This window comes from Solanum pennellii, chromosome 9, assembly GCF_001406875.1.
Source record: "Solanum pennellii chromosome 9, SPENNV200".
Taxonomy (NCBI): domain Eukaryota; kingdom Viridiplantae; phylum Streptophyta; class Magnoliopsida; order Solanales; family Solanaceae; genus Solanum; species Solanum pennellii.
The window spans coordinates 1,949,402-1,962,855 of NC_028645.1; the positions used below are offsets into that span (position 1 = coordinate 1,949,402).

The 13,454-nt window shown below is 33.2% G+C and overlaps 2 protein-coding genes across 2 annotated transcripts; one reads left to right on the top strand and one right to left on the bottom strand.

Annotated features, from left to right (window-relative positions):
- The first annotated feature begins 2,602 nt into the window (after nt 1–2,602).
- On the top strand, nt 2,603–6,668 carry LOC107029758 (ankyrin repeat domain-containing protein 39-like). The gene is made up of 6 exons (XM_015231206.2): nt 2,603–2,813; nt 5,407–5,498; nt 5,629–5,707; nt 5,951–6,045; nt 6,166–6,261; nt 6,353–6,668. Exons 1-6 carry the CDS (start codon nt 2,639–2,641, stop codon nt 6,446–6,448), a joined length of 633 nt encoding a protein of 210 aa, XP_015086692.1. The 5' UTR covers nt 2,603–2,638; the 3' UTR covers nt 6,449–6,668.
- Nucleotides 6,669–6,863: 195 nt separating this feature from the next.
- On the bottom strand, nt 6,864–12,193 carry LOC107031065 (ras-related protein RABC2a). The gene is made up of 6 exons (XM_015232267.2): nt 11,761–12,193; nt 10,369–10,437; nt 9,484–9,549; nt 8,384–8,505; nt 7,636–7,764; nt 6,864–7,231 (listed from the first exon to the last, which is right to left on the bottom strand). The coding sequence occupies exons 1-6, from the start codon at nt 11,909–11,911 to the stop codon at nt 7,118–7,120; spliced, it is 651 nt and encodes a 216-aa protein (XP_015087753.1). The 5' UTR covers nt 11,912–12,193; the 3' UTR covers nt 6,864–7,117.
- Between the last annotated feature and the right edge of the window lie 1,261 nt (nt 12,194–13,454).

The following is a 13,454-nucleotide window of genomic DNA, read 5'->3' on the forward strand; positions in this document are numbered from 1 at the left end:
TATATATATATATAATTTTGACCCCACTAACACAAGTTTAAAGCTTGATCGAATGGTTGAGGGGGTTCAAGTTCTCCCAGCCAACCCGGATTGAATCCCAGTATGCCCTTTTTATTTTAAATTCGTTTTTTTTTTGTATTTTTTTTTATATTTTGAACCCACTTTATAAAAATCCTGGATCCGCCACTGATGTCTAGTGATGTCTCCGGAAGTCTAATGATGTATCAGGAAGTCCAGTAATGTATCGAAACTCATAAATTTTAAGGAATTTTTGTAATTTAAAAAAAAAAGTAGGAAAATGATATAATCTACTCAAAAAAATTATGAGATAATTTACTATTATGTACTCTTATTAGTATTAATTAAGTACTATTCATTCAAAAATACATTTTTTAAAAATATTAATTTCATTATACTTGTATAAACAGTTTACGATATTCAATAAATCATATTAAGAGTATGTTTTAAGCAATTTTAGCACATAAATACACTCTTCATTGAATGTGTATTTTTGTCTTTATTAAATGCATGTCTCTTTTATTGTTGTCTTATAATAAGGTTTAAAAAAAAATAAAAGAGGCCAACTTAACAAATCATCAAATGATGCACATACTTCTTGCTGCTACATGAAATATATGTTTTAATTTATTTTTTCTTTTGGGGCAGCTACAAATTTATAATTGGTGTAATTAGGTGTACATGAATTTGTTGGTAGTAAAAAGGATAAAATTATCTCAATTTCAAATAGACGGATCGCGTTAAATTTGGATAAATTAAAAGTGATTTATATTACTAAATGAATAAGTTATTGTGTCACTCGACACTCTACTTGAGAGTTACTTGAGCTTAAATAGGCTAAAAATAGAATCATAACCTTCCACCCTCGATTCTCACCAAGTTTTAATTGCTAACCACAATTTTTTTTATTAAAGTTATATATGGTATATTAATATTTTGTTAAGATTTATCATAGATTAATTCGATTACACATAATATCAACTCAAGTTTTAATATACTGAGTCAATCCAGAGACATATCAAATGATCAATAACCAGCTCAAACTTATACAGATCAGACGAATTATATTTTCATGAGCTAATTATTTTACGAGGTCTACCCCTACATACTTGTGTTATTGGCTGGACAAGTTGCTTGTTTTAGAACACTCAGTTTCATGTGAAAAAAATGAATCTTTTTATATAGTTTATAATAAATGCAACAAGTTAAATTAAATATAAAAACCTTTATAACTGTCAATATTTGTCTAGTGGAACATTTTCTTTAAATTAAATAGTGTGTTTTTGTGGATTTAAAAAGGGACATGAAAATTGAGTGATATTTCCTTTTTAAAAAGAAAGTAGTAATATTTCAAGTGAAATTGAGAAAGAATATTTATAATCTAAAATTGTATTTAAACATGCATTTCACTCGTAAAATAGAATATCAAAGTTTTTTTGTCCATTGCAAATTAATTTTTCAAACTTCAAAGACTCGGTCTTTAATTTTGCGGTGAAACTTTTGACTATATAAGACCATAAACAAATGTCGTTATTTGGAAATTTGGCATGTCATTTTTGAATATTTCAATTCTATCGTTTTACGTAGGACTTATATATCAATTCGATTCGCCTTATTATTTGGAAAAAGAGAAGTCCAAGTAATAATTCCATTTGTTTTTGATATTGCTTTGGGCTTATTTGGTAACGAAAGTCCAAACTTTCTTTTGGAGAACTATTGGGTAGTTTTTGTAGTAAGGCCCATAAGTTTTCAACTAAATACTTACGTTTGAACTTAAAAGAAATTCGAATAATGTTTATAGTCAAATATTTTGAATTTAAATTTAAATTTAAAAAAATCGACAGTAATTTTTTCTTTAATGGAGCTTCACCTTTTTTAGATCAAAATCTATATAAGATCAATAAACTTATAAATATGACGGTATTAGATTTTTTCACTTCTTAAAAGTTCAAAATTCATTCTATTGTTTGATTGCACATTAGAATTTAAAAGTGATTACATTTTGAAAAATTTATAAAAAAGATTATTTTTTTGACAAAGAACTTTCAAATGTAGCTTGTATGAATTTTATAGGTATAATACACAATAAATATTCAAATTTGGCATTGCTGGCAAGTAAACACTCTACTTTTAAAAATGATACATAAATTAACATAATAGACACAAGTTAAAATGTCTGTAGGTGCATAATTAAAGTTTGAGTGTATATATACTAAGTTAAGGTCAAGTTTAAACATTTTTTTTATGTATTCTGTCATTTTTATACATAAATACTATATTAATGTATTTTTTAAACTTGGTCCCATACGATATCTACCTTTAAACTTTTGAGTGTGCATAAATATATCGTTAGACCTAACTTAACCTCATCTTATATCTATTTTTTATGTTGAATGTACCTTTATATGCACTAAATAACCATTTACTTGTGATAACTTCATCCTACGTAATAATTGATTTGCATTATATCATATAAAATATGTGTATTAATTATTTAATTTTATATAAATTTAAATATATATTCATATATAATATTAATTGAGATCAAATTAAGACGTGGATTTAGCCTTATAAAAGTCTCCTTATTTTTATTATACCAGAAAAAATCGAAGTTACAGAAATGGCGGTACAAAGGGGACGTAACGGCATGATGGGTGAAGAAGATGACGAAGGCGGTTTATTCGAGGAGGAATTGGAGTTCGAAGAAGAGCCAGATTCTCACATACCTCTTCACCTCCGTGACATTTTCAACGCCGCCGAGTCCGGCGACGTCGACGCTCTTCGCCAAGCCCTAGGTTTGTTCTCCGTACCAATTTTTTTTTGTTCGTAAATGTTTATTTTGACTCTGTTTGAGTATTATAGAACAATTATAACCACAATAATTGCTACTATGTTAAAGTTACGAGTTCTAGTGTTAACATGAACCTCATTTATATCCGGTTTAGCTCGAATCGGACCTGTACTATTCCGATTCGAACTCCAGATGCACTGGTATGCAATGTAGGTGTGTAACTATGGTGAATGAAGTGTCTATGTAGGTGTGAAGTCATGGTGAATGAAGTGTTGCTATATGCAGTGGCAAAGCTAAAAATTAACGAGTGTCAAAAGGTGGCTCCGTCGCTGTGTATAGGTGTGAAGCTATGGCGAGTATAAGTGTTTTCTATAGGTGTGAAGCTATGGTGAGTAAAAGTGTTTTCTATAGGTGTGAAGCTATGGTGAGTATAAGTGTTTCCTATAGGTGTGAAGCTATGTTGAGTAAAAGTGTTCTCTATAGGTGTGAAGTCATGATGAGTGAAGTGCTGATGTTATATGTAGGTGTAGAAATATGGTGAGTGGAAGTGATAAAAGGAGACAAGGTAGAGTAAAATTGCATCGAGTAAATTATCTAGAGAGACTTGTAACTTCTGGAATCCATGTAGACTCAGCAAAACAATAACTCAATCACATGTTGTTTCTGTTGGTGTGGAACTATGGTGAGTGAAGTATTAAAATGGGTCGAGGTAAACTTAATTTGTCTCGAAAAATTTACAACTCTTGGAATCCATGCATACTTAGCAAAAACATATAGCTCAATGGAGGGAAAAGATGTATATAGATGATCCCAATTAGTTGGGAATAGGTTTTTTGTCATGTTAGTATGTTTACGTTAAGTCCTATGCTATCTAGGAGTCTTTTGCCCCTACTTGATATTTGTATGCCATAGAAAATATAGGGAGCTTCTAGTACACTTCCTATTATTTATTTTTTTTGTATAATGTTGGTCTGAGAGGTATAAAAGGAGAAATATGGTCAGTAAGGATTCATTTAACTGAACCTAACTTATTTCGGACTGAGGCGTGGTTATTTGTTGTATACTAATCTCGATTCAAACTAAAAACACTCCTATTAATGCTGAACCTACTGTAAGATGCAAGCATACTAATATATTTAGCTTCAATGTCTGTTGAATTATTAACGTTATTTTTTTCTATTGACCTTATTTATCTGTATGGTCTTTGCTAGTTTTGAAATGTTGTTCAAGTTACTGTTGTAAAGGGCATCATTCCTAAGGATGAACTGATGCATTTGATTTTATGGAAGAATATAGTGCTTTTTGGGGGCAGGGGATTATGGTTGAATAGCTGAAGATTTAGTAGTTCTACTCAGAGATTTATATGAATTTGCTTATAGCTTTGATTTTAACATAAAAAAGGAAGTTGTAACAACGAAATGAACATGTGATAATTTAGTCTTAGCTAGTGGAACCAGAAAAACATAGATCTGTTAGTGTAATGTTCAAATAAGTAAGCAACTTATAATTTGAGGTCCGATTTTTGGTAAAAGTGTTGGTACTTGCTCCCAAATAAGTAGAATGTAAGCATTCTTTTTATAAAAAAAAACATTGAGTTGACAAGAAAGTTGGCGCATATTGATGATTGTTGCTATGCCGTACACAATGGAACAATACAAGCACACAACCACACACACATGTAGATAGAGGGGTAATGATAGAGCACATTTGTGTGAGGTTGTTCTTGGCATTTATGTGGACACATGCAGAATGCCATATTGGTGGTTGAGATGAAGGAATGTTATGGAAACAAGTGTGAACATTGGCTGTGCTTTAGTGTCTGAAACCCCTTTGACAAGGTTGGTTTTGTAAACACTCCTATCCATCCCAAGGGTAAATGAAAGGAATACGAATGATTTAAGCTGGAATGTAACAAAGCCAATACATATATTAGAACGCAAGAAAGGGAGAACTGGAGATTCACCTTCTTATAAAATTCATTCAGCTAAGTGGGATATAGTACCTACTGTCTTGTGGGTTAAGGGTGATGTGTGGAACATTGGCTTAATTAAGCTTGACTACAGCAAAGCCAGCACCTTCACAACATAGCAGGGGTGGAGGGCAATACAATTCACTCAGTCTAACCACTCTTGTACTTCTTGACTGGTAAGACTAAAAACCCACCCTTCTCTCATTTTCTTGTGGTTTAGGTTGTTGGCTTTGAAAGGAGGAGATAACAAGGTTACTCAGGCTGGTGTTAGCAGCAGTAGAAGTGCCTTGCACCTGAAACTTGGTAAATCACACTTTTGAATTGTGATTCACATGTTGCATCCTATGACTACTTTTATGGGGGAAAGTTTGGAACATCATTTTAATTTCATCTCCTGCCCAGCCCAATAACAATTCATTTCCATTTTCTGTTAATCTAAAATGGCATTTACCGCGCTGCAATTTGATCGCTGCATTGTTATTTATGGTTGATTTTTTGTCACCCATGTTTCTGGGAGAAGTAAATAAATTGTTCTATATATTTTACTAATCAAATATAACTTATCATATATACCTTGTTATAAATTTTATCTGTCATGCTAATGAAACTACTTGATGGTCTGCTGCAGATAATTTTAATGGAAGCATTGATGAACCTCTAGAAGATGGGGACACTGCTCTTCATATTACTTGTCTGTATGGCCATCTGGCATGTGTGGAGGTTGGTCCACTCTCTATTCTCAAGTCGGAAACAGTCCCTACAGAAGACATTACATTACGGTTGATCTGTTGGTGTTGATTTCATTATCATGTTTTTGACTAATACTAATATAATATTGTTTTTGACTCAGCTACTGTTAGAGAGAGGAGCTTCTGTGGAGGCTAAGGATGAAGATGGAGCAATTCCATTGCATGATGCTTGTGCTGGAGGTATACCATAAGTTTGCAAGTTCCAAGTCCTTCATTGACGCATCTTTTCACCATAACGAGATGTAATAAACTAGTAAATTGTACAGTCAGGTTTTGAACGCATTTATTAAGCATCAAGTGAACTAACTACATTAACCCGAGCCTTTCGAGGAAGTGAGGAGTAAGGGGATAAATGTAGGTTTCAGTAAAAAAGGAATCATAAGCTTGCATTTCTTACTTTATGAATGCTGATTATTTCAACAGGATACACAGAAATAGCCCGTCTGCTAATCAACAATGCACCTGACCCTGAATGCGTGAAAAGGATGCTGGACACCTTTGATGAAGAAGGTGATGCGGTGAGGCATCTCTACTAATATTTAACGCTATGCAAAGTTTCAATTATTTAAATATTGGAAATTAGTAAATGAAACAGCTACAGCATCTTGTACTGATTGTATTTGTTGTAATTTTCGTAGCCTCTCCATCATGCCGCCAGAGGTGAACATTTAGATGTGATCAGATTATTGATAGCTTCAGGGGCTTCTGCTTGTAGGAACAATTTATTAGGAAGGGTAAGTGCAGCAAATACTCAAATTGGACTTTTTTTTTAAATTTTATGTCTGATTAATTCAATATGGCTCGATTGACTTGTGATTATCGCAGACCCCATCTGAGCTTGTTGAGCCTGAAAGTGAAGCTTGCATAATCTTAGACGAAGCTATAAGTGCTGAAATCGGTCGTCCCTATAGGTCTACATAAAGAAAATTTGGACGCTTGGCTATTGTCGATATGTTTCCCCTTGTTCTGTAGGTACTAGTGTTATATCAGAAACTCGGATATTATGCTTGAATGTTACATACAATACTCTTTATATAGTGAGATTGCACATTGCAGTATGAGAAATACTCATTTTTTTTTTGAAGTGACTGTTAAATGATTCATCAACTAGAATTATAGAATATGGAGACTTTATTTGTTATTTTGTTATGCTTCCTCATTTTAAAGGAACAATTTTGAAGTTGGTATTTGGGGTATCTTCACTTACCAGTTGGCACGCCATTTAAGTATGTTACACTTAGAATTGACAAAGTAAAAAGGGATATATACATATTTAGCATAATGAACCAGTAAGAACATATAGTGCAATAAATATTTAGCTGATTCTTATAGGCAATTACTGATGAAAGAAATGCACATTAAAATTATGAAAAACCACCCAATTTGACAGCAATCTGGCAAATATTAACAAGAACATTGGTCAATGACCAACATCGATCAGTTACTTTACATGAGACTACTAACCACTTTCAAAGCAGCAGCAAGATAAAAACAGTAAAGAAGAAAAGGAAACAGCATATACATATTTGATATGCACCATCTAGTGCACACTTTCTTTTTTTTTTTATCATTTTTGAAGTCCTAGGAGTTTCATGAGCAGCAACCACCACCGCCCTGTGGTGTTTGCTGTTCTTGTTTCTGTTTCAAGATATTTCTCTTCCCTACAGTGGATCCTTCTTCAAGGAGACTAGGCACCTCCATTATCTGAATACGATAATATAGTTAGAAAATCGATGGAAACATTAATCCTGGAAAGATATAAGTTGACCAAATGAATCCGGTTTTGAATCAACCAGATCAAAACTGTTGGACTGAAACATTTCTCAAAGCTTGAAGTTAAAGGATATCAAGTCTGGGAACATTGGCCTGTTGACCTGTCTAGGATGTGACAGTGTTGAACACGATGTATCTTAAAGAATAAATTGAACTGATCTACTGACTGAGTTTTAGCACTACATCAAAATAATATTTTATGAGGGTATTCGATCTAAAAGGTCAACTTGATTCATCAAAAAGATAATGCTAAATTAATACCTGCAGACCATGTTAATTAGCATATGATGCTAACTTGATAACAACAAATCTTGTGTTACCAACATATCATTTACCTTTAAGGCAAGCTCTTCAAAGCAGTTTTGCACATTTTCTCGAGTTTTAGCACTACATTCAAGAAATAGACCTCCAAGTTCCTTCGCTAAGGCAATGCCTTCTTCCCTGGTCACAGCTCTCTCGGATTCCTGATAAAACCAATAGTAAAGTAAGAACAAAAGTTGGCTAACAAACTTCATGCAGAATTTATTCAAGCACCAACAATCGACTGCAATAGAACGATAAAAGATACTCCCACAGAAAGCATTAAGATGTAACCAAACTCATCCTCTACCTCTGTTGTAATTCATTCTGCAATAGAAAAATAAGAAAAGATGGATAGTACATTCCCTGAGGCATATATTCTCCAAAAGTTATCCAAACTCATCCTTTTCTGTGTTTTTCTTTCCTTTTTGAGGTCTGTTTAAGTTGCATATAGCTTTTCATTATGGAAACATTTGCTTCAACTTATCAAATGTTGTAACTGCAATACAACTATTTGTGAAAGAAAGCAGATTGAAGATCTACTAATCATCGTTTTCATGACTTCCTTTATAGCCATCGTGCAAGTTCCCAGATTCCACAAGAAAATTTAAGTATACCACATTTGAAGAGGTGATATCTACTCTTAATTCACTTATTTTCTCCATGAAATAATGTCTCCTAGCATATTCAACAAGCAAATTGAATAGACTTAACACCATTATCGAGAGCAGTTGGAGAAAGAGAAAGATGCAAGCGTATTCATTTTTACAAAAAAAAACATACTCTGTCAACTTTATTTCCAACCAGCATCTTTACACAATCCTGATTATTACTATACAGCTCCACCTCTTTTGCCCACACATCAGACAGGTTTGTGAAGGTCTCTCTTCTTGTTACATCATAGACTGTAAACAAAATTTAAATAAGCAAATTAAACATAATAGATGGAGATGCATTCAAGAATTCAGAGAAGACAAAGCATCTAAGAGGAATGTAGAAATGTGTCAACAAAGAATGCACAGATAAATGCTTCTTATTATGAAATAGGAAAATTACTTTTCTAGTCATGTATCTGAAAACTACATGGACACCTTTTTGAATTTGAACAATTTCTATCAGTCATCCCACAAACCTTGTTCGACTAATGGAGATTGGAGAGCTGTCAAAGGCAGAGATATACGATTCCCCTATCAACCCAGACGCTATTTAGTATATGTGGTTCGTTACTCTGTAGGAGCCAGTAAGAAAGGACTGAGGCAATAATCAGCAAGAATTTCATCACAGAGAAGTTCTATAGTGCTGTTATGAAAATAGATTGGGATGCCTGATTTCTATTCTTGGCAGATAAAACTCCAGCAACCCCAAAAAACTACAGAAGATTATCATGAAAACTTATCACTGGAACCAGATATTCAAGTTTAATAAGATTATTCAAGAAGGGGAGCCTAGTTTCATGCCATAGAATTGTCATTTAATAGAACAGATGGCAGTTAGATTGACATTACCTAAGAGAAGAAGCTCCAAAAACCAATAGAGCGAACGTTCACCAGTATAATCAAGAAAAGTCATTCTACTTTTGGACATGCAATAAACAAATATGAACAACTGCTGCATCAAAAATAAAATTGCAGATGATTGTGTTTGTCCATGATTACTAATTGGAGTTGTGTTTGAATTTTTGTGAGTGATTTGAGAGTGAAAACATCTTCTGATGTTCTTCATGAAAAAGAAAACTTTAGGGGTTTTTCAAATTATGCTTAGTTCAATCATGGTGGAAAAGGGCAGAATGGCGTTAAACAGCAGTGAAGATGAATGTTGTAATGACAGAAGTCAAAAGTCCCACTTGTAAGGTATGAAAATGTATAAATTCACTGATTACTTACCAAGAATGATCCCTTGAGCACCTCTGTAGTAGGAGCTTGTCAGTGTCCTGAACCTCTCCTGCCCAGCTGTAGAAACATGATATGTACAGTTACAATCTTCCATTGGATCCAAGTAAAACCAGATAATTTATGATGTTTCTTCGGCAAAGAACTGAGACAAACAGGTTAATTGGACTGCTTCTTTCCGATCGATATACAAGCAGTTAGAAAAAAGTCTATGTAATCTGGTCTTATGCGACAATGAGGGAATGGGTTATTGTCTCCTAGTGTGGTGGTAGAGAAGCCTCATCTAGTGAAAGAGCATTCAGATTTAGAATAGTGTGATGGTAGAGAAGCCTCATCTAGTGAAAGAGCATTCAGATTTAGTATAGTGTGATGGTAGAGAAGCCATCTACCTAGTTGTGTTTTCCAGTATTGGCCCCAATGTTCTGTTATACACACTCTAGATATTTTGGCGCGCGGGGAAGGTATTAGCATCAAATATTGGACCAGGGAATGGGTTATTGTCTCCTTAAATGATCTTGGGACATTCTTTACATCATGAGCTAATTTTTTCCTTCTGGGGTTGAGTTACCACATATCCATTCTCCCTTACAAGTCATGCATCTTAAAATAAAGGTGAAAATTGACACACCTTTAGTTAAACCAACCAATAATCATGTAGATCAAGTAGTGTTTTTGTTATCAGGTAAATTAGAGGTTTCAATAGATTAAGTTGTGTTTAAGCACATAATCCACACCATTGCATAAAGAGATCTAATTGAACGTTCTTAAATTATGGAGTTCTAAAGTTTTAGTACAGATCTCATGAGTACAGCTAGACATTTGGCACCATATAATACAGTAAAATAAATCCCAGAGTCGAGGCACTGTTTTGGTTCTTACCTGTGTCCCAAATGGTAAGCTTCAGTTTTTTCCCACTAACAGTGAGTGTCTTGATCTTAAAATCAACGCCTAATCATAAGAAAAAGAAAAAGTAAAGTCAGCAAAAAATTGTATTGAGAGATTAACCATCAAATGAGCATTTAGTTGACAACTTCAAAAGATGTTTAAGCAAATCACTAGATCTATCAGGACGAGAGAAAGACAGATGAAGGAAAGGAAAAAAAAATTGGAACACTCTTAAGCTACATTTCTTACTTGCTGTTTTTCCCTTGTTCTTTCTATCCTACATTCTTTTGCCAGTCGGAGCATTCTCCTAAAGCAACATGCAGACACGAAGGCATTCTAGTCTAGGTTCTTTTATCATGGTGATGGTCAAGCCAACTTGTATGCATGTAGACTGATCCACCAGATACCTTCTACCATCACATGCAGCTCTATGTTACTATCCATAAACAACTTAAGATGTGATATTTCTAAAACAAACACTATCATATTAGTTTAGGCAATCCTAAGATATTGCAGAAAGGTATGTATATTTATTTATAGCAACATTAGTCCTTTGGTATAATATTCAATATTGCATTTCAAATACATAAATACCTTGTTCTATTTCTTGTTCACATAAACTTTATTATCAAGAATTCAGGATACAAAAATACTTTGTTCTGTTTCTTACTAAAAATGAAAACAATTTTTTTACTAGTTTTGGAAAATAATATGTATAAGACAAGTTTGGAGCAGGAGCTAGGATCTAGATAATGATCATTTTCTAGTTCTAAAGTATACATTCAATAAAACTGCTAAGAATCCAAAAAAATCCTCTCAACAAACCTCTAATCGCAACACAAACTCCTGAATTCTATGATTTCCAAATCATACACATCTTTCAGATTTCACTTTACGCAGTAAACATTGACAATCAATGTGAGAATCAAAAACTTTAGTCAAGCATTAACAAAGAACAGCACAGCCTGCTGATTTGAAAGGACTTGAAAATCATAGTAGTTAGTAGTGATTTATCTGAGAATCATAAACGTAAACCACAAATCACAAAATACTCCGGCATGTTGTATGCTAGTTCGTTCATTGACAGAATTTCATGAAACAAAATTCCGAGCTAACTCCAAAATCCAAATCAAATGATCAAAGCAAAAAAAAAACTTGAGCTACAAATCATAAAAAACTCCGGCATGTTGTATACTAGTTCATTCATTCATCGGATTCCTAGATACAGAATTCCTAGCTCATAAACTCCAAATTTCAAATCAAATGATCATCAAGCAAAAACTACTAAAAAGAACAGGAAAATACAGAATACAACATTTTTTTCTTCACAGCATATGTTTGCATTCACGCACACACAAACTGAGCTAAAAGGAGCAAAGAGAGTACCAATGGTAGGGGCCAGATCGTCAACGGCATTAGAAATGAAGCTAACAAGCAAGCTACTCTTTCCAACTCCAGAATCTCCGATCAACAAGATCTTAAATGACAGATCGTAACTGCTATTGCTCTGCCCCGTCGTCGCCGTCGATGGACCCATCGGCGAACTCCTCCTTCCTCAACTCAACTCTCTCTCTCTCTCCCCTTCCAATTCAACACAAAAACTCTGCACTTTCTCTCTCTAGAAACTATGCAACAGTGACACAATGGCGACAGAGAGAAATACAGAGGGCCAAGTAAAAGTATTCAGAAAGCTTTTGGCATGATTCACTACTTTCTCTCTCTATATGTATATGTAGAGAGAGAAAACGGATTTATTGTATGTATAGGTTTTGTAGAGAGAGAAAGAGTGGGAGGGAAAACGTTTTGCAGTTATTCTTTTCTTTTTCTTTGTTAACAAGTGACTTCTCAGCAGCTACAAAATTAGAATCAAATAAATATTTAAAATTAATAATGAAAAGTTCGAAATTAATTAAATTATTTCCAAATAAAGGAGAATGATTTTTTTTCTAACAATATAAAAAAATATATATATTAGTGAAATTTCATAAATAGGGTCGGAGGAAGGTAGACATTAACTTTAAAATTTGTTAAAAAAATGAAAGCAATAATTACAATGAAATAATATGAAATGAGAGTCGGACACAACACATAGAAAAGAATAATAATAATGACAACAAAATAACATGTTAATCTAACCACGCAAAGATCATGTGATAACCCGAAAAAAATAATTTACAAGAATTGAATTATTTCATCGAAAATTGAGTTTTTCCATCCTTTATTATCGTTTAGCTACCGCCTGAACTCTAAGACAGTAAAAAGGTTTACAAATCAAACTCTACCTCTTTCCGAAATCCTATAGCTTAGCATCAAATTTTCGATCGACAGATATATGAGCAAGCATCTCAAATCTCCAAAAAAAATTATTTAAAATTCTGGCGTGATATCTATGATACAATCATTCATATATATATAAGAAGATAAAACTTTCTAGGAGTGAGAAATTAGAACATTTCTATTTTAGTTTCGTCAAAATTTTAGTTTTACGTTCAATTTATATATTATGTACAAATATATAAAAAGAAATATACTATTTTCTATTTTTGCATGTATTCAAATAGAGTTAATTTACTTTTACTATAATTAATATTTGCGTAAATATAGTAAATATTTTCCGTTACACAAGGAATCCAACCGCCACCTGAAAATTAGTGGCATGTAAGGTAATTAAGATGAAAATAAGGGGTAAAGAGTTATATAAATTGGGCTCCAGGCTTTGAGTTGTAACTTTTGGTGGTGGGTCAACATATAAGTGGGCCTTTTGTTGGTACGGGTTATCGGGTTTGGGCCCAAAATTGTTTGATTATGACTTATGAGGGAACTTTCTAGTGCATTAGTACTTTTTGGTGTGTTGTTTAGGATTCTTTTTTGAGATATTTACCCAAATAATCGATTGAATTTATTATTTACTTTTAGATATTTTAAATTTGAGTCAAGGGTCTTTCGAAATAATATCTCTATCTTCACGATATAATGGTAAGGTCTGTGTATATTTCATATTTCTCGATCCCCATTTAATGAAATTTCACTATGTATGTTGTGAATATTCTAACTATTTTTAGTATAAGCGGTTGAGTGAG

What these genes read in the sequence shown, in the direction of transcription:
- LOC107029758 (XM_015231206.2), top strand. Translation starts at nt 2,639, where the DNA reads ATGGCGGTACAAAGGGGACGTAACGGCATGATGGGTGAAGAAGATGAC. An exon ending in TTGATGAAGAAGGTGATGCG is followed by an intron (nt 6,046 to 6,165) that starts GTGAGGCATCTC and finishes TAATTTTCGTAG; the next exon opens with CCTCTCCATCATGCCGCCAG. An exon ending in GGAACAATTTATTAGGAAGG is followed by an intron (nt 6,262 to 6,352) that starts GTAAGTGCAGCA and finishes TGATTATCGCAG; the next exon opens with ACCCCATCTGAGCTTGTTGA.
- LOC107031065 (XM_015232267.2), bottom strand. Translation starts at nt 11,911, where the DNA reads ATGGGTCCATCGACGGCGACGACGGGGCAGAGCAATAGCAGTTACGAT. An exon ending in GCTTACCATTTGGGACACAG is followed by an intron (nt 9,550 to 10,368) that starts GTAAGAACCAAA and finishes ATGTTTCTACAG; the next exon opens with CTGGGCAGGAGAGGTTCAGG. An exon ending in TTGGAAATAAAGTTGACAGA is followed by an intron (nt 7,765 to 8,383) that starts GTATGTTTTTTT and finishes TGGTTTTATCAG; the next exon opens with GAATCCGAGAGAGCTGTGAC.